The sequence below is a fragment of the Galeopterus variegatus genome, unplaced genomic scaffold (genome assembly GCF_000696425.1).
Source record: "Galeopterus variegatus unplaced genomic scaffold, G_variegatus-3.0.2 Scaffold417, whole genome shotgun sequence".
In the NCBI taxonomy this organism is placed as follows: domain Eukaryota; kingdom Metazoa; phylum Chordata; class Mammalia; order Dermoptera; family Cynocephalidae; genus Galeopterus; species Galeopterus variegatus.
In genome coordinates, this window is record NW_007726528.1 from 234,873 (window position 1) to 259,717 (window position 24,845).

The 24,845-nt window shown below is 40.3% G+C and overlaps 1 protein-coding gene across 1 annotated transcript in view; it reads left to right on the top strand.

Moving 5' to 3' along the window:
* Positions 1–24,845, top strand: part of GNAQ (guanine nucleotide binding protein (G protein), q polypeptide) — a 260,107-nt gene that overhangs the window by 49,057 nt on the left and 186,205 nt on the right. Inside the window, exon 2 of the mRNA XM_008568501.1 lies at positions 22,975–23,159. Within this exon, the coding sequence (XP_008566723.1) occupies positions 23,013–23,159 (147 nt within the window). The 5' untranslated portion in view covers positions 22,975–23,012. The remainder of the gene's footprint in view (positions 1–22,974; positions 23,160–24,845) is intronic.

The window sequence follows — 24,845 nt, forward strand, 5'->3', positions numbered from 1 at the left end:
CATGAATAAAGATATACAAGATACGAAGAAGTTGCCTGCCCACAAGGAGAATTTGCATGAGAGTCTTCATATTTTTCTTAAAAAATATGGGGCCGGCCCGGTGGCGCACTGGATAGTGCGCCGCTTGGGAAGCGCGGCGGCGCTCCCGCCCGAGGGTTCGGATCCCACATGCAGACCGGTTCCGCTCACTGGCTGAGCGAGGCGCGGGAGCAACACCGAGGGTTGCGATCCCGTTGCTGGTCCCGGTCCGGTACGGGGGCGATACTGAGGGTTGTGATCCGTTGCTGGACACGGAAAAAAACAAAAAACAAACAAACAAAAAAATATATAATGAAGCTCCCTGCTCTGATGGACCTGGTATTAGCACCACGTCATTCCCTTCCAGTGGAGCAATAGTTTTCCCTTCCTCTAGCTCACCTATAGCAATTCCCCAGAACCGTGGTGGCCAAGGGTGAGATAGTGCTGTCGTCATCCCCTCCTTGCAGCAACCAGCAGCTTTTAGGCTTGAGTGATGGCAGAGCTGCTAACCTGTGGTGGGGTCTGTGCTGACCTTGGGCTCCTGCATTGCTCCCCGAGTCACAGTTTATACTCTGCTGGGTGCGCTCTTCTCAGTCCCATGCCCAGGAGCATTTCTAAGCCTGTCTCTTGGAGAATTTCAGAATTTGAATTCTGCTTTGATTCCCACTGTGGGATACTGTAGTGGCAGTCTGCCCCACTCCCCAGCAGCCTGTGAGCCCAGCAGCCCTGCCTCCGGGGACTGAAGCCCCATCCTTGCACCTCACCTCGGTGCCTGGGCAGAGCTTTCTTGGCTGCCAGCCTCATGGCTTATGGCCTGATGGCCACACACCTGGGCCTGAGAGTCATGCACACCTGGGTTCACATACCAGCTTTGCCACTTAATATTTCCATGGCCTCAGGCAAGTTATTTAACCTCTCAGCGTCAGTGTCTTCATTTTTATTTTAATAATATGAATTTTCTGTCTGCATGTCTATCATCTTATTACAAGAAGATGGCTGCTTCAGGAAACATGGAGGAATTGATTTAAAACATGCTTCGAGGAATAATGTGAGATTCTCTTAGGGAGACCCCGGGACATTTGGAAGAGGTCACTGTCATTTGGGAGAGGTGTCCCATCTGTATTGAGAGACATCGTGGACAGGAACAAACACCGATTTCCAGTGTGAATCCCTGGTGGAAAGTGTCAGGGAGGCGCCTAGGACAGAGCTGTTGTTTCTCGATCAGGCGCTGCTCAGTCGGGCCCCTCTGTGTCCTGGCATTCCAGGGTCCATTGCTGTGGGATTATTCATTTAAGGATGTTGAGCTGGAGGGGCCTCCTAGGCAGTAAATGAGAATAAAACGTACCTTGCAGAGTTACTGTAAGAGTGTATGACATGATTTGGGCCTGACACACAATGGGTGCTCAGTAAATAGCAGCTGTCATCATTCTTTTTGCTGTGCTTGGCCCACTTGTTAGGACCCTGTGCTAATTCCGACATCCTGGGGGCCTGAATCAGCACTAGGGATTGCTGTAGCCTGTGGGGATTGCTGTAGCCTGTGGGGCCTGGGCTGCCCTTCTGGCTGAACCCCTTAATATTCTGCCCCTACTCCATGTCCTCCTTCGTCCTGCCTCTATGTCCCCTGCCTTCCCGGGTAGTCTTATGTTAGGCCTCAGTCTCCCGTTTCTAGCTGGAAAAAGGTAAAAATCCATCTCTGGCCAGTGAGTTCCAACAGTTTGTGTCCTGGGATTAAGATAGTGAGTGGGCTGAAGCTGAGTGAGATCTCAGAGAGGCAGAACATTTGGATGCAACTCTTTATTAGTTTAAAATAACTTGTTTAAAATATAGTCCATGTTTTATTACAGTGAGGTCCTCTGAGGATTTTAATGTAGATACTGTTTTGTTTATTGTTCATACTATCTGATAAATGTGTTAATTTATTCACAAATAACGTTATTTTATTCAAAAACATTAATTTATGCCTTTTAAATTGTGTATTGTAGGTGCAGGAAATATTTGGAGATGAATATTAGTAATAACAAAAGTAGATAGCATCTGTCTGCCACTCTCTCCTGCCAGCTCGTCTTCTAGGTACCTTCACACATACTGTTCACTCATTTAATCCTCAATAACCACCCTATGAAGTAGGTATTTCCTCTTTTTTACAGATGGGGAAAAAAGAGGCTCAGAGCGCTTACGTAACTTGCTTGACTCCACACAGCCACAATGTGGCAGAGCTGGGTTGTGAACACAGGCCATCTGGCTTTAGCACCTGTGCTCTGAGTCCCCGCAGTGTCTCCATCACCTGATAGCTGGGTTAGACATACAGAGTCTCAGGCTACACCCCAGAACTGCAGAATCATAACATGTGTTTTGATAATGTTCCCAGAAGAGTCGAATGCACAGTCAAGTTTGAGAAGCACTGTTATAAACTACTGTGCCTTACTGACTCCCCAGTCATGAGAACTTCATGGTGTCAAGGGGGAGATAAGTAGGCATTTAAACAGTTAGGCCCATACAGTGCGTGGACTGCTTATAGCTGCCCTTCTGTCATTTAGGTAAAACAGACTGAATACCAGCTGAGTTCTTCAGACATTTCAGATTCCGTCCCAGACATCCTCATGTCACATGCTTTGTCTCTTGTTCCCTGCACGCACATGCAGTGGTAGTGTGCACACACGCACAGAGCCAGTCACATATGGCTTTTGTGAGGTTTAGTGACTTTAGAGAGGATGTGGGATGGTACGGGCACAGGGCAGGCAGAGTCACCTCTCATGCTCGTGGCTTTTTGCATCTTGTGTCTCTTCTTTCAGATTGGGGACCCCCCCAAAGCCTGTGCCCCTGGGAAGTACAGCCCAGCTGATGGCCTCCTGGTGGAAATGGCCCTGACAGGCCAGTTCTTATCCCTCCCCCCATTCCAGTAAATAAATGTCTTTCTTCTTATATAAGTAATTATAATCCAAATGTAATCACACATAGTAGGCATAGAAGGAGAGCCAACCAGCCTCAGGGGAGTTGGCCAACTTAAAGGACAAAAATGAGGGAGGTTTTGCTAGGCAGAGAAAGTGGGGGAAAGGGAATAGGAAGTGAAAAAAAAAAGCCTGGATGTCTGAAAGAGCATGGGGTTGTTCCTGGGGAGGAGTTGGGTGTAGCCCAAGAGGGCCGATGAGGATATATTATGAATGGCTTTATTTACCATAGTAACAGTTACAGAATTTTACTATACAGCAGTCACTCTGCTAAGGGATCTATGTGCATTTCATCTGCAAACAAACTCTTTGAGTCAGACTTCATCTTCATTTTGCAGGTGAAGAAAGCGACAGTGACATTGATGGGAGAGGTTCCTTCACTTGCCCAAAGACACACAACTAGTAAAGTAATAGTAGCTGGATTTGTCTGACCTGAGATGCTGGGCTGTAATAACTGTGCTTCTCCCATGTAGTACTAGTGATCTGTTTAGCAACAACTTAAAAAGTCATCGTAAGTACAAGTATACTGTTAGCGTGTAAAACAAAGAAAGCAGTTAGCACAATACAGAGCAGTTTTATTTTGTTGTTTTATTCCAAGTCGCCTGTTTGAAAAGGCTGGTTTTCCCAGCAGTCCATTGGTGGAGCACACGGCTGCTGTGTTCATGTGCCCGGGGTGGGAACACTGACTGGTTTGTGGAGTTCAGGCATTCACCAGCACCACAATGTGACCTGTTTTTGATGGAGTCTGCTGTGTCTAGGTGTTTTGGGGGCTTCTTGAAATGCGGAATCTTAAGAAGAAAATGCGTGTTTCATAGAGAGAGCTGGAGAAGAAGTTTGTCCTCTTTATTCTCACCCCTTTACCGACACAGTGGTTATACTGCTGTTTTGGTTGATGATATGATATTACCTTAGTTTATTCTGTCAACCGGCTGATGACTAATAAGGATATTCTGTTCACCTTGAAATCCTCAGGAATTCTTTTTTTCTAGACACATCAGATTTCATGTTTCTTGTGTTCTTTAGTTTCTGCTCCTCTCTTCTCACAGTATCAACTGACAGCATGGTTGTTATTCTGTCATTAGTGACATTACCACCTCAGCATTGGGTCCTCTCTCCTCTGCATCAGTTAACTGTTCCTTCTCATAGTTTGTTCTGTGACCTGCCCCAGGCATGATTCCTAAGCCCTCTTCCTTCATGACAGCAGCAAGGCATGCTAGCATTTTCTACCTGGAACTGAGAAACGTGTGCAATTCAGAAAATGTGGCAACTGTGAAAGTGGTGGGAAAGTTAAATAGAGAATGTAAATGTGGGCGACTTCACTGAACTTCGGTAGACCTCAGTTTCCTCATTTATCAATGAGGAGGTAGGTCTAGAGCCTTCATATAAGGCCTTTAAGGATCCTTTGAATGAGGTCTAAAGTTCATGTTCTTAGAAACTTTCACCACCAGTTCTTGGCTGTCTTTATATTTAATAGGTTTTAATACTCCTATAAATTTAAATATATTAACCATTTTTCCCATGTACAATTTATTAATAGCTTTAATGAATTGTGAATGACAGTTTAATTAGATCATCCATGTATAATTAGGGCTACCATTCTTTTTCCTTAAGAGGATCTATCTATCATTCCTGAGTATGCAGCTTACCTCTAACCCAGGTAATTAGTATTTTCCAGAGTAAGAAAGCTTTTTCTATCTTCCTAATAAACATCTTACACTTTCTTGAAAAGCCACAGGCATAGAATATGGAGAAGAGTTTTGGCTTAGGTTTTGCATGTAATCATAATCCAGACAAACATGACCTAAGGCAGTAAATTTAGTGGTAACAAAGCAGTGTGGTATTTAAGAAAATCTGTTTTCTGTTTACTATTTTCTTACTTTTTGAATAAAGCAACTTTACAGCCACTTTATATCTGTTTTGAGTGCTAATTTTTCAAAGCTGGCTAGTAGATTTTTATTAAATTGTTCTTATCTCTTTTGTGAAGGTGTCACCTTAAATGTGTGAAAGTAAATCAGCCTTATCTGATGGATGTTGCCCAATTATTAGCCCCAGAACCAGTTTGTATTTGGCTTTGCAGTGTGTTTTTGTACTTACATTTGAGTATGGGTGTGCCTGATATTCTCGGAATTTACAATACTTCAAACAAATAAGGAAGTTCCACTGTGAAGACAGACTCAGAAGGAACTGGAAAGCTGACAGATAGACATTGTCCTTCCCCAGCTGTTTTGCTGAATTCTTCTCTGTGGTGGGCTGAGACCCTCAGCATTCTGAGATGGGACATCCCATCGGAGCAGAATAGCTCTTCTTTTGCTTTGCCATCTTTTGATTTATGTCCTTCCAGGAACTGGGGGCTCAATAAAGTATTTAGACTTGGAATACCTGAATCATTCAGGTGTTCTTGTCACTCCAGTCATACACAGGTAATTATGGAATCACAGCTGCTTTAAAGAGGCATCGTGTCTTCTTATGTTCAGTGATGATTTGACTACATTTCAAACAATCACACCAGCTAGATATTATATTGTTAATAGTATGTGTATATTCTGTGTGCATCAATTGATTTTAAACAGGTATCATTTGTTCATACTGCTTGCCTGTTTTCTTTTCTAATATATGATGAACATATTCTCTCACTGTTAAATGTTCTTATAAAGCATTATTCTGGTAGTTGCCTAATACAATAAGGGACAACTTTAAGATAAGAGATTAGTCACTCTCATGATTTTTATTTGTTTTCAATTGCATGGTGGGGAAAAATCAAGCTTTAATTAAGGGTGATCTTGTATGAATCTGTGTACTAGAGATTTCTATTGTTAGAGAAGTAGAAAGCACTTTTGAGTTTATCCAGTCTGACTCTCTTGTATATATGAGGGAATTATGGCCCATACGATTTCTGCGACTGCTTAAAGTCAAACATTTTAATGCCAGAAAAGTGATTAGGATTCCTGGTGTTCTTTGCCCACTATATCATATTATATTTGACAAATAGGATATATCATACTTTTCCTTTTCTCAAGACATATTGAACATGTGATAGCATGTATAGTAGTTAACATCTCTGGGTTTCTTTTGTGGTTTGTAGATTGGCTTTAAAACTATCTAAACTGTTAGGGGAGCCCTTCCATTGGTTCCATGAGTTGTAATAATCTTCAAATCTAAGTTGATTTGAGGGCTTTCGAGGTCAGGAATGGGTTCTTTAAGGGCAAATATCTGCCATTAGAGGTTGTTAGCCTTATGTGCCAACTGGAACTAGTGGAACTTCTACAAATAAATAATTTTTATTCATAGATATTGTGCCTGTCCACTAAAAAGTCATCACTCTTGAAGCATTAGCTACTATTGTGCTAGACACTTTCAATGTCTTTAATCAGCAACCATGTGTTTCAGACCTTTCATTGATAAACCTGAAGAAACTGAAACCCAGGTAGGTGAGTTGACTCATTCGCATTCATATACCCAGCTGGTTAGTGATTAGTTCCAAGTGTAGCAGATTTCTGGGATTTACAAACATTGCTTAAAATTTAATTTATTAAATGCTCATTAGAAATTTGTAAAATATAAAGAAAAAATAACATCACTTTTATTCTTACAACCCAAGCAGCTAGTGATACATTTCAGTAAATTTCTTTTCAAGTATTTTTATTTATTTTTGCATGGATTTGGAGGGAGGATAAAATAATTACTGATGAACCTTTTTTCTTTGAACTTTTACTGTGTTCTCAGGTCAAGGACTATTAGCAATATGTTAGTGGGGATTGATTCATTTCCTAATTTTTGGTGAGTTTCCCAGGAAACCTATAGGGAATGCCTTATTATGTTTTGTTTCCTTTGATTAGAACAGGGGCTAATGATGTGAGGGCTGTGGTTTTAATCCACCATTGCCAGTTCACTTTATGCTCTGTCTAGCCAACTGCTTTGCTAATGTGTTGTGGTACTCATAAAGAGTGATGGATCACTGCACAATTACTCAGAAAAACAACTCAACCCAAAACATGTTCTGCTAATGGCAGGCCGTCTTCCATATGGCTCACTGGGAGAATCATTCCTTTATGTAATACTTCAGTGGTCTTTGAGATTTTCCTGTACATTTTATCTCATTTTTATCTTCACAAGACTGGGTCTTGGGGAAGTCTAAAAAGGGTTCTAAACCACCTCATCTTCAGTATCTTCTGACTTAAGGACCGTGGTCTTTCATCTCTGTTACCAACTCTTACATCTGTGGTGTGAAGTCCTCTGTAAGGGGGTAGAATGCATTTTTTTTTCCAGTTTCTTTTTAACAACTTTTTATGAAGTAATCCCTCTTCAGTTGTTTAAATTCGGAAAATATAAGTTAGCAATAGGAAAAAAAGAGAAGTTACTCATCAAACCCTCAGAGATAATCACTTTTATTACCTTTTTATAAATCTTTCTACCCTACCTTTTTCTATGTAGTATTTTGTATGTAAATTGTCAAGAACTGCTTGATGTTTACATAAAGATTGTAAACATCCACTCTTTCCATTTGGTAATATAAAGATTTTTGCATTTAATTAAATGTAATAAAATATTGTTTTTCATGGTTGCATGGTCTTCTATAATATGAATGGACCATTATTTATTTTTGCCCATTCCCATTCTCTATTGTTAAATGTTTAGGTTTTAATTTTTTGATGTTATTAATCAACTATGGCATACATATTTTAAAGCTAATATTTGCAAAACACATAATTATTTCCTTGGGGAAAATCTCTAAAAGTAAAATTACTGGGGTAGGAGCGTATGCAGTATTTTAAGATATACCTATTGCTGAATTTACCTGAAATGCTATGTAGCTATTTGCATTTCCCCCCTGGTGTATAGAATACCACTTTCCCCTTAGGTTTCTTAATCCTGAACTGATCTTTTAAATACATCTTTGCCAATTTAGTAAGCAAAAAATATTGTTATTGCCTTTTGAATTTGTAAATCTTTGAATACTCCTGAGGCTAAATTATTTTTTAATTGGTTATTAAAAATACTTTTTCTGATTACCCTTTTTCTTATTGGGAGATTTTTCTTTTTTAAAATATGATTTGCAAATGCTTTTTTATGTATTTCACTATTAACTCTTTGAAGTCTTTTGCAAATATTTTATCTCAGTGTGTTAGATCCTATTTTTTATACACTCTTATGGAAGTTCATATGCTTTTTAGAATTTTTTCATGGCATGAGCTGACACAAAGATAAGTTTATCAGCTCTCCTGTTTCTTTGGGGTTATCTTGCGTATTAATACTTTAATAAAACAACCTAATCAATCATCCATTGTGGGATTAGGCTTCTCATTTTCTTTTTATGATCACACAGTATTACCTGAAAAAGGCATAGACTATCTGAAGTGAATCCTTTATTTTCCTTTAATGTAGGATAGTAAAGTTTCCAGTCCGGGGTCTGTGAGATATTTGTCACTTCTAGGGGAAGAAAAGGTCATACCTCTAGCTTTTCACTCTGTAATGTCCATTGTAGGGATATTAGGTCTACATACTAGTGCTGATATTTATTTTTATTCTATATCCTATATTCTTCACCTTTTTAGCTTCTCTTCAGTGTTTTTAATGCTCCGTTACAGCCCTCTTCCATCCCAGGATACTGTTAATAGGACAACCATATATATGTTTCAGTTTGCCTGGGACTCATGGTTTACACATATTGTCCTAGCATAATTTTTAATAGTACCTGTTTTGCTCTCAAAAGTTACCCATTTGGGATGATAAATTATATGGTTACACTAATCTTTAAGTATCAGAACATCATTGAGTGCATAAGCATGTGGTAATCCAGCCAGAATCACTTCTTTGATTTGCTTTAAAAAAAAAAAAAGGTGCGGGCCAGCCCGGTGGCGCACTGGATAGTGCACCGCTTGGGAAGCGCGGCGGCGCTCCCGCAATGTGTAAAAAGAGTTCAATGGCCTTGTCTCAAAATACCCAACATGTTAGAATTACAAAATATTTTCCTTATGGCATTGTATATTTGCTTCTGAAGACTTACTGATAATTATTAGAATAATTACTCTAAAATTAGATTGAAATTAAAGTTCCAGAATGATTCTCCCCCCCGCCTGTCCTTCCCAATTGATTATCTGCTGTGGCTAATGATTTGTGGTTTGGATTTTTCTATTTTCTTCTTAGCTTTCTATGTAATACTTCAGTGGTCTTTGAGATTTTCCTGTACATTTTATCTCATTTTTATCTTCACAAGACTGGGTCTTGGGGAAGTCTAAAAAGGGTTCTAAACCACCTCATCTTCAGTATCTTCTGACTTAAGGACCGTGGTCTTTCATCTCTGTTACCAACTCTTACATCTGTGGTGTGAAGTCCTCTGTAAGGGGGTAGAATGCATTTTTTTTTCCAGTTTAGGTTTAGGTTATTGATTTCTGAGGATGAGTTGGGAGAGAAAAGGAGGGAATCTTATTTAGTATTTTGGGACCACTTACGCTTTATACTGTCCCATAGTAGTAAAATGTATAAGATTTTACACTCAGCAGTAGTTCGGGACATCAATTGTACCCTTCCAAAGTCTTAGTTAATTTTAGTAAAAATAAGTGAACTTTCAATAAAGTGACTGAAATATTCCTAGGGAAGTTTGAAGAAACATGTTCAGTTCTTCATGATGCAGAATTACAATTTTCTGATCAAACTGAAGGTACATGACTCATTCCTAGCCATTGCATGCATTAACAGAATTTGGAAATTTACTTCAGTAGAGATTCTGAGGTGGAATTTAATGGCCACTGCCGTAGCAGACCATAAATGTGTGCGTGTATTCAGCATTTCTAGAACCTTCCTCACCCCTCATTCCCTATACTGCATTAGGAAGGCATAGGACACACTTGATACAGAAGAACAGTAGGAAAAGAGGTAAGTGACACTGGAAGGCAGGATAGACTTGACTTGTACCCTTGTCTTTCCCAGGGAAGCCTGGGTGAGCCTCACATACTGAGCCTCGCTCTGTGCTGCCCTTTCCTTCTTCATGTTGCCGTTTGCATGTAGAGGGACAGTGGGCCATCTCCTTCCACGGCCTCCAAAACCTTCTTGCACCAGCCAGTGGCTGCGATGCTTTTGCCCCCTGTCTTGAACACTCAGCTGTGCATCCTTAGCAACGTTTCCCTTTCGCAGCCCCCAGGAGGAGGATTTCCAGAACCATGCTTCCAGCCTTGACACCCTGGAAATGCATTTGCCAACAAAACACATCTAATAGTGGCTCATCAGCTTCACCTTGCACTAGCGTTTCCTTCTGGATCCCCCGAGGGTGCTAAGACATTACCATTTCTCCTCTTCCTCCCACTCCACCACAGACCACAGCCAGCACCTGCCTCTTCTGTCTTTTCCATATTGTGTAAGTCCTTTCTTCTTGCCCATTTTCACCACACTAAAGCAGGTTTATACCTCCTAGCTGGGCCTTTGCAATAGCTTTCTTTGTTTTCATTTCTTTGTTTTCTTTCTCCCATGGGAAACCAAACTATCCGTTCGTGCTGTGCCTCTGTATTCTTAAACTACTGTGATGGAGTCCACACCTGCTCAACAGTGTTCAACCGCACCTTATGGGCTATTGAATCAAATCCAAATGCTGGCATGTGTTATGTGGAAAAAGAACAAAGCAACTACACCCAGCCCCACATGTAAATATATACTTTGAAACCAAAAGGAGAGGGAAGCAAATTTTTCTAGCTAAATAATCTGATGTTTTGACTAGTTAGATGTTTGGCAGCTCATTAAAAGTTTCATTACCCAGATGAAAATATTCTAAACCTGATTGTGGTGATGGTTGCACATAGCTGTGAGTATCTTGAAAACCATTGAATTGTACACTAAAAGAGTGAGTTGTAGACTATGTGAATTATATCTCAAAGCTGCTACTAAAAAAAATGTTCATTACCCATAATTGATAAAATTCCTTTGACACCTGTTATAGTATAATACAAGCAATAAATAATGACTTAATCACCTCAGCAATAATGTTTGTTAAGAAAAATACATGACCATGGAAAGTTTTCCCGTCTCCATGTTTTCAACTCTTGTTTGCAGAGTATCTAGAATACTGTTTAACAGTCATTCCATTTAATATGTAGTGTATTAACAGGCTTTTTAAAAAACCTGATGGTGAGTATACTTGGGAAAGCTGTAAGTAGAGCAACGTTAAGCAAGTCATTATTCTAGTGTCAGAATTAGGCTAAAGTTTTGGTTTTTGAAGCCCTGTTCTAGGCACACGCGCGCGCACGTGTGAGATATTTTACGAATGCCTGGAAATATCACTCTACTTAGCAAGGTGTAGTGATTCAATATTTTGTTTTTTGATTTGTTTAAATATTTTGCATTTGGTTGATTTAATTTCTGTCAACTTTATTAGTTTAAATAAGCAAGTTCAGTCTATATGATGCACTGCTTTCATTAGGTGACTTTTCTGCCTTTTCAGTGGTGAAGCATTTCAGGGAAAAGATTGCATATAAAATGGTTGGTTTCTGGTTTTTGTTTTTTACTCAAACCACATTTATTACACAGCCTCAGATATTATATTTATGTAGTATTCAGTCAGCTTATGAGAAAATCACATCCGAGTATGTATGTACTACTGTAATTCCTATGGCATTTGTTGGGTCATGTGGCCTAAACCAAGGTTTATTCCAAGAGCCATATATTATCTTGGTTATGATGTCTTCCTCCCCTTGAACTCTAATTTTTGTTTCTTGGATCAATTCCATGGGTCTTGGAGCAGGAGGAGAGGCTCATTTTAAATTAAGAGGGTAATTGGTTTCACTTCCTCTTTTATCAGTCAAATAGTAGGAAGTCATCATATGTGTAAGCCTTACTGAAATTAATAAAAATGCACCAATATGCTTTCTTTAATTTTTACTTCCTCAAGGAGCAAATCTGGTTCTAAGAGTGTTCTTTCTTATGTCCTGCTCCCATACATTTCTAGGTGTGATCCTTCTAAGCAAAGAGTATTCTCTTTGCAGAAAGGAGGCATATTTTCATGTGCAGTTTACTTAAGAGTAAGGAGAAAGGCACTTCTTATTTATTTGAGGCTCAGGTTGACCATTGCTATTTCTGAAAAAATTGAAGGGGAAAAGATGGTAAGAGAAAGCCCTGCTGCCTTACCATTCTGTTGCTTGTCTGTTCCTATCACTGGATTGAATGCTGGAGAAACATATGGCTATCAGGCAAAATAAATTGGACAACAAAATTAAATTAATGCAGTACACCATAAGGCAACATTTTTAACTGGCTGGGGAAATTGTCTTCACATCAATTGGTGCTGCAAGATGTTGCCCCACTGTCTTTGGACAACACATGTGAATGTACAAGAAGCATCATTGGATTGCTTTGGAGTAATTCATATCTAAAAGAGCAGGGGCATTTCACATACCTAACTTCAGAGTTCCCTGAGCATAGAATACAAAGGGACCACTTCCTCCCTCTGATAATTGTAAATGTTCCAGCTTTTTTAAAAAGCTGGATCTTAAATTTTTTTTTTTAATGTTTCTAGGGGAAATGAGAACCTGAATAGTTTCCTAATGCATTTCTCCATTGTGTAGTTGTTGAATCCTCCCAAATTAGCCATTTGGAAATGATTAGTTTCAAGAGTCCTTGTGGGATGGTATTAATGCTAATAATGTGACCCCCAGCAGGTACTATGGTTTTTGATCAGCATCAACATTTCCCCCCAAGAGAGAATTTATAACATGAACAGTACATACCATAGTTTGGCGTGTGTGTGTGTGTGTGTGTGTGTGTGTGTGTGTTTTATTATTCATTTTTGTCTTTTTTACTGACCGGTAACGGGATCGCAACCCTCAGTGTCACACCCGTACTGGGGACCGGCAACGGGATCGCAACCCTCGGTGTTGCGCCCGCACCGCGCTCAGCCAGTGAGCGGGAACCGGTCTCCACATGGGATCCGAACCCTCGGCGGGAGCGCCGCCACACTCCCAAGCGGCGCACTCTCCAGTGTGCCACCAGGCCGGCCCATGTGTGTGTATTTTAATCATGCATTCTCTTCTTTTAAGAAAAGAGAAACATTTCTCTGAGTTTTCACTTTAACTGAATCTCAGATGTCACATGAACAATGGACTTCTAAAAGTCCCTTCTGGGTGAATAACCTCTCTACATGAGCAGATTCAATAACTCCTGTTCCATAACACAGTCCGTCTTCCAGGTCCTTTTGTAGTGTTATGCATATTAGGAAAACTTGAAACATACACATGTCCTTCTTAGTATTCTAAGTGCCATTATTTGAAATTATTGGGATGACAATAGCTTAGAAAGCATGTCATGTTTTACAGTCTAAAGAAAGCTGTGTATTTGGTGAGACACTCCAGGTCATTGCTTCTCTTAATTGGAGCAGTACTTAGCTCGCTCCCGCTAGCACCTTAATTCCCCTACCACAAAAGATAATTATTTTCAGAGTGCAGACCCACATGAGTAAAAGAAAAAAAAATCTCGACATATTAACCTTGAAAGAAAATTTCTATAGTTTTTTTTTTTTTTTGTCTTTTTCCGTGTCCGGCAACGGATCGCAACCCTCAGTGTTGCCCCCGTACCGGACCGGGGACTGGCAATGGGATTGCAACCCTTGGTGTTGCTCCCGCGCCTCGCTCAGCCAGTGAGCGGGAACCGGTCTGTATGTGGGATCCGAACCCTCGGGCAGGAGTGCCGCCGCGCTTCCCAAGCGGCGCACTATCCAGTGCGCCACCGGGCCGGCCCAGAAAATTTCTATAGTTTTTAGTCAACTTATTTGAATGAATAGTAAATAATTGGTGAAATTTTTTTTCTGTCTTGTGAGAAACTTAATTAATGGTTTTTAATGCTGTATAACAGCATACAGAAAAGAAAAATTACCATAAAACATGAAAGCTGGAGAGAACCGTTGAGATTATCCAGGCTGTTTCACTCACCTTTTGCAGGCAGAGGCCAAGTGGCCACTCACGGATCATTGTCCCCGGTGGGGCAGAGCCAGTAGGGCACTTGACTTCAGCTGATGCTCTTTCAACGCCTGCCTGTAGATGACCTCCTGATGAACATGAAGTACAGCGAAAAATGGCATTCCAGATCCATTCTGTCGCTTTCCTTAGGGAGGGCCACGTGAGCCATTCTATCCTGAGGAAGTATTTACAGGTTTAATGAGGGCTTCAGAGTGCTTTTCAGAAGTGCATCTCAGCGTGGTGCAGATAACACCAAGGTCCAGGTTCGATCCCTGTACCGGCCAATGGACAAAAAAAAAAGTAGAGAAAAGAAAAGAAAAGAGAAAGTGTATCTCATCATTTTCCACCCACTGCATTTTTAAAGTATGCAGTTAATGTTTGTATATGACCTAATAGTCTGGATTGCGCGTGTCCACTTTTTTTTATTATCTGAAAAACATCAACGTTCAGTTCTGTGGGTGGATATTTCCCACTTCTTAAAATGTTGTTGTTCTTATGACTTGATATTTTTATAATATCCTTATGCATTCCCAGTAATGTTCAGTTAAGTCCCAGTTTTCTCTAAAGAAGTGTGTATGTAGCAGTGGTGCCACTTTATAAATAAATAAGTGTGTGTGTGTACCTTAGAGGACAAAAGTTTTCTTATCTTTTCTGTGGCTAAGGAGACTTATCTCACAGGAAGTTAAATTTTAACCTAGGTTTTGCAGTCTGCTCTGACTCATCCATTAGCATAGGGAGCTCAGTCATGCCTGTGTCCTTGTCTTTGTTCGAGGCCTAGAGAATGTATGACACAAAGCACATCCTCTGTTCCATGAGTGTCCTCCACATCACAGCTGTGAACCTTATAGGTATACAAAAAATGCTTTTCACTGGAATGAATACACATTTCAAACTGAACATACTTTTCTCTCCTCAAACCCTTTCTTCTTCAGGATTCTCTAAGAATTATTAACCATTTCTGAGAAATAATTATTTCATAGAATAATGATCACGATATGTTAAGTGAAAAATAACAGTACACTGTTGTTTCAGTATTATTTTAGAACAAGAAAAGACAAAGTGCATTTACCTAAAAAAGGAGACGGGAAAGAAATATACCAAAATGTCCACATTTTACAAGAGCATTCTACAATAAATATTTATAGCTTTTATAAACAGGAAAATGTTTAGCATATGAGGACACAAGATCAGGAGCCTTGGACAGATGGGAGGGCTTGGTGGATTCTAGTCCGTCTTCTTCCCAATCAGCTGTCAACCAGCAGAATCCTTCAGGGAGCCCCTTCTTTCCTTTGTAAAATTGGTGAGTTCAGGGCTTCTTAAACTTTTTCTCCACAATATACCCAGAGGCAGAAGAGGGTGAACATGCACTCCTGTGGGGAAAGGCTGGGGGGAGGGTGAGTAGGTTAGCTCAAAGTAACCTCCTGAAAAAGTTTCAGCATGAAAATTCATGTATGCTTTCTGTTCTTCTCCAGACTATACTAATGTTACTTTTTAAAATTTAAAAAATTGAGATATAATTCACACACTATAAAATTCATCATTTAAAAATGTACGAATTCATGGTTTTTAGTATATCCAGAAAGGTGTGTGTTGGGAAAATAGAATAGTTTGGTCAGGGCCCTCACCTTGGGTCCAGTTGGGTGTGGTTCAGCATGTCCATTGTAAGTGCACACGCGTGTGAGTATGCGGGCCAATGTATCTTTTTAGTTTTGTTGCTATTCTTGTGTTCTTCAGAGAGAGACGGAGGGAGGGAGGAAGGAAGGGTGAGAGATAGAGTGAGAGTTAGAGTTAGTGTGAGTGAGTGTGAGTGAGTTTTGGTGAAGCAGGCAGGCTGGCGTCGGTTTCGCGCATTCACCTGGTGCAGCCATGCTTTCCAACCTATGGCTCCAAGGACCTTTTGGCCGGCTACCTAGCTCATAGACCTGCATGAAGGGGTCTGGTGACCCAGCCTGGCATGAAAGGGTTTGTGGCCCAGTCTGTGAAAGGGCTTGAAGGATCTCGGAGCTCCAGACTCAGCCTTAGCTCAACAATCGGCTCAGTCGGTGCAGGATTACCAGCAGATAAAAGAGTCCGACAACTAGCGTTGTTGCCTAGCTTTACAATTGGCGCTCTGAGGACTCCAGGACTTACCATAGCCAGACAGTGTGCAACCAACTGTTTTTAATACACAAATGTTTACCACTGACACTCCCAGAAAATGCTCTTGCACCTTTTGAGTAACTGTGGACCATAAGGTAAGTTTTCCAAGAGGATTTTACCACTTTGAGAGGCCTTAGTACATGATCTTCCAAATACTTTGAATAAGTAATTGAATTTTCAATGCACTCTGCCCATCTTTTTCTTAAAAACTTAACTAGATTAGTAATTATTAATAGTCCTGGTTGCTACTAACTTACCTTTCTGCTTGGTTTTCTGTCACAGTTGGTGATACTAACTTCAGTTTTATTCTATGCTACATTTAAAAAACTGTCTAGGACATTCTGCCAGAACATGCTGGAAATAAATGGTTAAGTATACTCAACCTTTTCCTTCAAAGGACAGTATTTTAAAGAGAGGAAGTTACAGTGACTTGGGTGTTAGAATTGTTCACTTTCAAATGCAAGTTGGAAAATGTGCCAAAGGCAGAATACATGTATTTTAAAGTAGATATAGCCTGGAATGTGGACAACACATGGATTTCATTTGACTCAGTGTTCTTAAATCACTTTTATATTGGTGCTATTAATTCTTTGCCGGTGTGGATTGATAATGTGCTTGTGGATAGAAAATTCCTCCTTGAAATTTCTGGTTCTACTTTATCCAAGGTTATGTGGAAGTAGCCCAAGTTTGTCTCTGGTGGTGCAGAGATTTCATATTTCAGACACTCAGCTTAAGCCACAGGACTACTCGAATTATTATTCAGCTCCTTGAGACTTAGTTTTGTCCTTAGCTGTTCTTTATCTGGGTGCTGGCCAATCATGGGGCAGGGTGGGGGCCATTTGGCCTGAGCCTTCACCTTCATTAAGGTCTTCAGATGTAGACTTCTGATGGTTTGTCAGTTTCTCCAAATACAGTCATGAAAGGCCTTGGCAGAATTAAACAAATATATTCATTGTGCCACTTTAAATACCACAGTTTTTGGAGCTCTGTTTTGGCCTTTCTTCTTTTTCCTGGGAACCTACAAAAGGGTGGAAGTGGAGTGGGCCTCCCCCAGCCTGCAAGAGGCCCTGCTAAGGTCTATTTCCTGCCTTGCTTCAGGATGGAGAGTATGAACTGGGTGGGCCCTCAAGGTTCCTCACCGTGTTCAGCGATTGTTTTCCGGGGTCCTCGTGGAGATGAGGCTGTTCTTCAGAGCAGTGACAGGGATAACTGACATCTTTAGGGCACTCAGCAGTCCTCTTGCATGTGTGGATTGTCCTTGGCAGCTTTTTTGATAAGAGAGTAGCCCGAGAAGCCAGTTTAAGTGTGAGAGAAGTAATCAATGAGTCAATAAGTGCTAAATTATTACCACGAAGAAGGTAATGTATGATTCAATTTAAAACGATCATTTTTTTTTTTATCTTTTTTCGTGACCGGTAACGGGATCGCAACCCTCGGTGTTGCGCCCGTACCGCCACCGGCAATGGGATTGCAACCCTCGGTGTCACGCCCGCACCGCGTTCAACCAGTAAGCGGACCGGTCTCTATATGGGATCCGAACCCTCGGCGGGAGCGCCACCGTGCTCCCAAGCACCGCACTCTACCGAGTGCGCCACCGGGCCGGCCCAAAACGATCATTTTTGATAGAACTATTTACAGATTACGTTGTACAAATGGGCAAAATAATCAGGGTGGATGTATAGATGCTTCACATGAATTGGATACATAGAGTAAATATGACTTTGTGGCAGAATCAGTATGCGGGAATCCCATTGTTTTGAAAAGACTTTGGCAAAGAAAGCCTAAAATGGAAGCATCAGATTGTGTGTGTGTGTGTCTAATAGGAGTATGATGTCTTCTAACAGCTTACAAAGTGATGCACTCCATCGCAGCGCTTTACGTTGATAATTTGATGTTTGTTCTGTTGGAAGGAGATGTGAAGCGATGTGAAATGCTCCTGTGCTTTATCCTGATCCAGTGAGTAAGGAAGAGAAAAATTAGTATCCCACACAGCCAATTATGCATGCTGTGTGAAGTGGCCTTCTTAATAGCATCGTTCTTAAATAGTCTCATTTCTGGGTATTTTGATGAGCAGGGATAAGGAAAGGCAGAGTTCTTGCCTGAAGGTACAAATAACTTTTCTGGGGACATTTTAAAGCCATATTTATACAGGCTGTTGAAGAAGAGAGCAGGGGTTTTGTGGGGCTCACACACTTGTGTTGATTTGCTTGTTAAAGTTATTAAATGACTTGATTGGAGATATATTCAAATTAGCAAAAATGAGAACCTCTCTCCCCACCTGGACATTTATGTGAGGGCTCCTTGCTTGATATTATTGTATCAGTGATCTTGGAAACAGAGATGTATTTCTTTAGATTGGTCAGAGTTATTTGTGCTTTTCATTGCCCTGTGCTGTTAAAAGACAGTGGCCATCACTGAATTCACAAAGCAGTCTGCTAGTAAAGAGTCTGTTGTCTTTCATTTGGATATGAAGAATTGTGAATTCTCTTATACTTTTCATGTGGCCTTAGTAAATAACATCATTTCATATTATTTGACAACAGCTGTTTTTTTATTGTACCCCAAAATTTTTTCATATTAATCACGAGATTGTTAAAATGTCCATTTTAAAATCTGAGAATATTGCATAATTCTATAAAAATAGGAGAAGGACACATGAAATTTGGCTTAGACATTTAAGTAAGAATAATTCATTTATCTTCCTGATAGAATTCTATAGAACAAAGAAGCTGAGTTTTTTGCTCTGTTGCTCTTTTAGTCCATATGCTTTCTTTTTGGTTAAATTCAGTATTAGTTTGCTGCAACTGTATAATAAAAACAAAGTGTGCGCATTAAGGTCAAGAATGGAACTTACCTGGGAGGGATGGCTGGTCAATTGGAAGACAGCACAAAGATTCAACATTAATTGAAGGTAGTATCCAGAAATTCAGAATTAAATTAAGTGGATAAAAGTTGTGTGTAGTCAAAGCCAGGTCGAGGTGTTTCTAGAATTGTGGTCAGTAGAAGTTAATTATCCTGGATTTGGTGTAGCTGTGAAACTGGAAGTTGTGCCCAGCCCCCCCCCACCCCCCCACCCCCGGGCATCTGAAGACTGGGCTTGACCGTATCATCTCAGCTGTGTTTGGTCACTGCTCCAAGGGCTTAAGTTTCTTGTGGAATGAGGATAAAGACACATATCTCACAGATTTTTTGAGAGGATAAAATGAGAATGTATTTCAAAGTGCTTGGCGGAGTATAAATGGTTGAACAAATTTCTTTGTTTCCTTTACACGAGAGGGGATATTTAGGAGATGGAGACCATTATATCCCCTGTCTGTATGAAGGTCCTTCAAAAAGTTTATGGAAAGATTATCTTTTAATTCTAATTTTCCGCAAACTTTTTGAGGTACCTTCATATTGGAGACTAGTCTCAAAGCGTGTGTATGTGCATGTATTGTGTGAACACATGTGTGCATTCTGTATTTATTAGTACTTTGGGGAGAGTTAGCAGCCCTGGATTCTGATTTGGGCTCTATCATTTTTAGCCAGGTGGCACCTGTTTCTTCATCCTGATTCCACCAGAGGAGTGTCGTGAGAGTGAGTTACTGAATGGAAAGCATTTTGTAAGCTAGATGGTGCAACATTTATAGAGAAAAGGAAAGAGGAGGAAACAAGGTGCCCTCCATTCCCTTGCCTTCCTTGTCCTCCTCCTTATTAGTCTTCCCCTCTTTCCTTTTGGTTTTTGTCCTAGTCAGAGGTCCAGCAGGAAACATATGACACATTCCAACTGGGAGACTGAAGAGAGTTCTATTTTTATTTTTTATTTTTTTTTTGAGTGAAACAATAAATGCCTTTATTGTTTAAGCCACTATTAGATTCAGCCAATAATAACAATAATTCTAGGTACAATGATAACTTTGGTGGTAAACATGGTACAGGTCTCAAAATTTGAATGAACAAGTGGGAGGAATAGATGGGGGTGACATGTTTGCATGTTCGAGGGGGAGATAACTAAGTTTTCTCAGGTGCAGTCATTGATCCCTTCCTGCGCTCTACTGCAGTGTCCTCTCGTCTCCCTGCCCTCATCCACTTCCTTCCTCCACCTTACCTCATCTCTGAGCAAGCTCACCTCTCTTCTAAAAGTGGAGTATGCCCTCTCATGTAGAGGAGAGTTTTATAAAGGGACTGTTTACAAAGGTGTGGACCAGGTATAGGGAGCCAGTAAGGGCTTGTGCAGTAACCAAGGACAAGCAATAGCCTGGCAATACAAAGGAGCAGTTATTGGAACTCAGAGAGGGCAGGTGTACAGAGAGGGCACCCTACAGGCACTGTATGGTCTTTTGAAGGAGACATAGAACATTGGTGTTGCCCTTGCAGGGAGGGAGCTGGAGGAATAAATGCCCCTTCCTCTTTCTCCTTTCCTCTGGTCTGCTCCTGTTTCCCATTGACTAAACCCAAGTAGAAGACAGAGGACAGAGAGCTGTTGGTGAAATCCATACCGATCAGCCTCCTGTAGAGAAGAAAGGGGAAAAGGGTTCCTGGGTATGTAGGAAAATATCTTACTTTAGTAGAGTTGATTTTTAAGTTTTTTTCTTTCCTTTTAATTTCTCCCCATTCGTTCATTGGTCATGTATTCTGCCCCTACCTGGAGTCTGCAATGGTGCAATGTCCAGCATGTGGAAAGTGCCCAGGGGCTTGGTGACTAGATCCAAAGAGGTGCCAAGTCTTGGCTGCTCTTGCCTAACATGATTGAAATGAAACACAAGCCAATGTAGTTTATACATCATCTGCTACTTTCTTGTTTATTTTTATTTTTTATTTTTTGGGGGTGAGTATATAAAAATTTCTCAGATGACCCGAAGAAAGAGGAATCTGCCTGAGTCTTTTTTTTTCTTCTCATACCATTAACCTCAGAAATCAAGATCTCTTCTGTTTTTGTTGTGGAAAGAACTGGCAGAGACTCTGACTTGATGAGTATGCCTACAGTTGGGCCCTCTGGGAAAGCCTTTGGCTCCGCGATGGTGCTAATAAACAAGGGAACACTCTGGGTTTTTTTCCTTACACTTTATTGCTTGGGACAGTAAAGCTTCTAGTTTCTTTCTATAAATTGTTGAATGATAACAAGAAACCATTTTGTAGCTTTATTTCTACTATAAGTGCTACTTTTTAGATACTTTATGTGTTTCTCAAGTGCAGAAGTATCCCCCCTAATCCACAGTTTAAGCTTTCCATGATTCCAGTTACCAGTAGTCAGCCCTGGTCCGAAAATATTAAATGGAAAATTCCAGAAATAAACAATTCATAAGTTTTAATTGCATGTCACTCTGAGTAGCATGATAAAATCTCACTCCATAGGAAAAATCATAGTATAAATAGGATTTAGTACTATCTGTGGTTTCAAGCACCCACTGGGGGTCTTGGAACAGATCTCCCTCCGATAAGGGGGGGGGGGCTACTGAATTCATGATTGGAATTACAGAATATTCATTTTAAACTGTTTGGATTAATCCTATTAAAATGGGCTGATAGCATTCACATTGCCGTGTTACATTTGTATCTCAAGGAATTCCAGATCACTTTATTGAAAATAAGAGGAAAATTGTAAAGGAATCAGCTACTGCAGGTCTCTGGGGCCAGAAGTCATCTTTCATTGGAACCGCATGAGGGTTCTGTGTTTACCGAGACATCTGTAGTAATTTAAGAGTGCTTCTATGCAAATTGTAACTCTTAATTGAAATTGTGATTGTTCATGAAGATGGTAATGAAATTCAAACATCAGAAAAAGAAAATGAAATTAGGACAGATGTTATATTTCTACTTTTTTAATTCTCCCTTTCTTACTTTCTTTTTTACCCCCTCAGCCTTGTAGTGATTATATGGCATTCAGGACCCAGGTCATAAGGTCATCCCATGTTTCATTCTATTTTTCCATACTTAATATTATTTCTTTCATGTTGTTGAGGGAAGGCAAGGACATTTATTGGTTTGGAAATTGCAAGGAAATTTGAAAGAGAGTGAGAAATAGGGAATGAGAAAGAATGTATGAAGAAAGCCACTTACATTTAGAAAAATGAAGTTTTTAGGTTCATTTTTAGATTTGTTATAGAAGAACTATGTTGTCATTCAGGGAATGATCTCATCTTTCTGTCTTTCCTTCTTCCCATGGACATTTATAGCTCTGTTAGGGATTACCTTCAGGCTTATGGTAACAGAAAAGGAATGTCAAAGACGGGAAAAATAGAACAGCACAGAAGAAAAAAATCCAAGGACAATAAATGTTTGTATCATGTTGTTAGTCAAGAATGGACAGAGGGAAGAGCCTCTGTGGCTTTCCTGAGTTAGGTGATTCCTTGGAATAACTTAGTCAACCAAAGCCCCCAGAAATAAATATAGCAGATACTTGCTGTCCAGAAAAATGACTCTTATTCTTGTCTTACTAGGATACAATGCTCCCCATTTACCTCGTTATAAAATTAGAAAAAAATGTCTAGAAATTTTCAGGCCTTTCTTTCTTATCTCTCTCTGAATAGGATTTGCGTAAGTGCATTGTTATTTCCAGATCCAAATCCTGGCTAAACCCAGCGTCCTGGAAGTGTTTCAAATATTCTCCAGGGAAGAGAGCTTTATCAAGTTTTTATTATATTCGAAAGATTCAGTTGTCATTGTTTCTTACAAGATACATGGTTATAAATCACTATCAAAATTCCATGCTGAGTGGCTTCCAAAGAGGTGACAAGTTTTTGTTCTGTTTTATTTTTGAGCTCATCTGCCTTTGGAATGGCCCCTGGTTCCTCTAATTTTGCTAAGTGTTCACCATAGGTGGTGTTTCCACTTCTAGTGATGCTCCTCTCAGCAGGCCATTTAGGGATGTCAGGTCCAAGCCACTGTCTGCTGTAGTCAACTGGGAGACTGAGAAGGTGTTGTGGTCTGATGAGCTGCTGTTGTCCATCTTTCAGGGACAGGAGAGAGTGGCAAGAGTACGTTTATCAAGCAGATGAGAATCATCCACGGGTCGGGATACTCTGATGAAGACAAAAGGGGCTTCACCAAGCTGGTGTATCAGAACATCTTCACGGCCATGCAGGCCATGATCAGAGCCATGGACACACTCAAGATCCCATACAAGTATGAGCACAATAAGGTACGTGAAACTCTTCACTGGAACAGTTGGCAGAGCTGTGGACAATAATACAGCAGTAAAAAAGGTCTCTGAGCATGTCTGGAATGCATAGTGGGTTTTTGGAATATACCTTTTGCATCTTGTTCTAGATGGGACTTTTAAACCTTTAAAGTTACACTATAAAAAACTGGAAATGGATTCTCAGTGATATCAGTGGAAGACATATTTGGATTTGGAGATTTAAAATTGAGGGGAGCACATTACATTGAAGAGTTGGTTTGTAGGTACCATACAATTCGGCCAAAGTGAAGGAATTCAAAGAGGTGGTGGCCTTGCTTCAACTGCCCAGTCTTTGTGTTTCATTGAAAAAAGAACAAAAACAGCTTCAGACCGTTCTACCTGGTTTAATTTTGAATTTCATGACTTCCTTTCAGTAGTACCACAGGCTTCATTTTATTTCAAAATAGGCCCATCTGTCACTTCCAGTAACCTTTCCAACATGTTTCCCTGCAATTGTGTTTAAAGTTATGGAAACATCTAAAATGACTTGCAAAAGGATTAGGGGGAAAATATCTAAATGTTCAGCTTTTTAGAAAGCAAGCAAACTCTTCTGATAATCCAGAATTATCTCTTAGTTGAAATAGAATACCGTTCCCCGCCCCAGGTAAAAAGAAATGCTATAATTGCTCACCCTCTAAATATCATGGAGATGTGACACCAAACAAGATTGGTGCAACTGAGGGTTGCTCTGTGTTTAGGTTTATGCTGCAGTTGCCTTACAGAAAGCTTGTGGACAGGGACCGGAACTGCCCCTGGGGTGTGATGGCCTGTACAGAGGCTCCCAGCCTGAGGGGAGGGAAATCTATTTGGAATTTGCTGAAATGTCTTTATAGTCTTGCTTTCTTCCCGTCCCGTTAAACAGTACATCCCCAGATGGATGTGGTATTTGCTTCTTAGAGCTTGTAGGTACCCATCTTATAGTAAGCTGATCTTATAGTAAACCTCACATTTTGTTGATAAAACAGTGCATTTTTAGTTATTTTAGAACCTCCAGTAAGACCTTTCATTCTCTCAGTTCTCTTGATAAATCTGCTGTGAAGAATACTTCCATTTACCAGGATCAGTAGGTAATAGCAAGAAGCTGGTATGCTCAGTGTGACTCAAAAACTGAGATTTAGCTCACAGAAATGAGTCCGTAGGTAAGATAAGGCAGTTTTGTGTACCTTCACCTCTGTTACCATCCAAAGGCTTCTAAGTATAACAAGTCATCTTAAAATCAGGGATTTTTTTTCTTGGATGGTTCCTTGAAGTGGTGATTTCTTATCTAGTTGATACTGCCACACTTAGTTTTCCACCAGGAGTGAGAGTCTTTCCACAAATAACTTGAGAGAACCTCCACAAATAATCCTTCTTGCTTTTACTTTCAAGAGTGAAAAAAAGTTGGGCAGGTTTGTGAGCCCAGGAACATGGTACGTGAACCAGATTGAGCTGCGTGGCTATACCTCAGGTGCCTAAATTTTAAAGAATAGAGGTTTGTTTTGTTTTGTTTTGCCCCTAAGAAATCTCAGTGTAATGAGTTTCTGAAACAGGTGGCATGCTTGTTTGCTTGTTGTTGTGAGAAAATTCTGTTGAAGGGGTTTTTGTTTAATGCCAGTGACTTTTCCATTCTATGAATTCATGATCTGATGAATTCTGGCTGAGTCAATG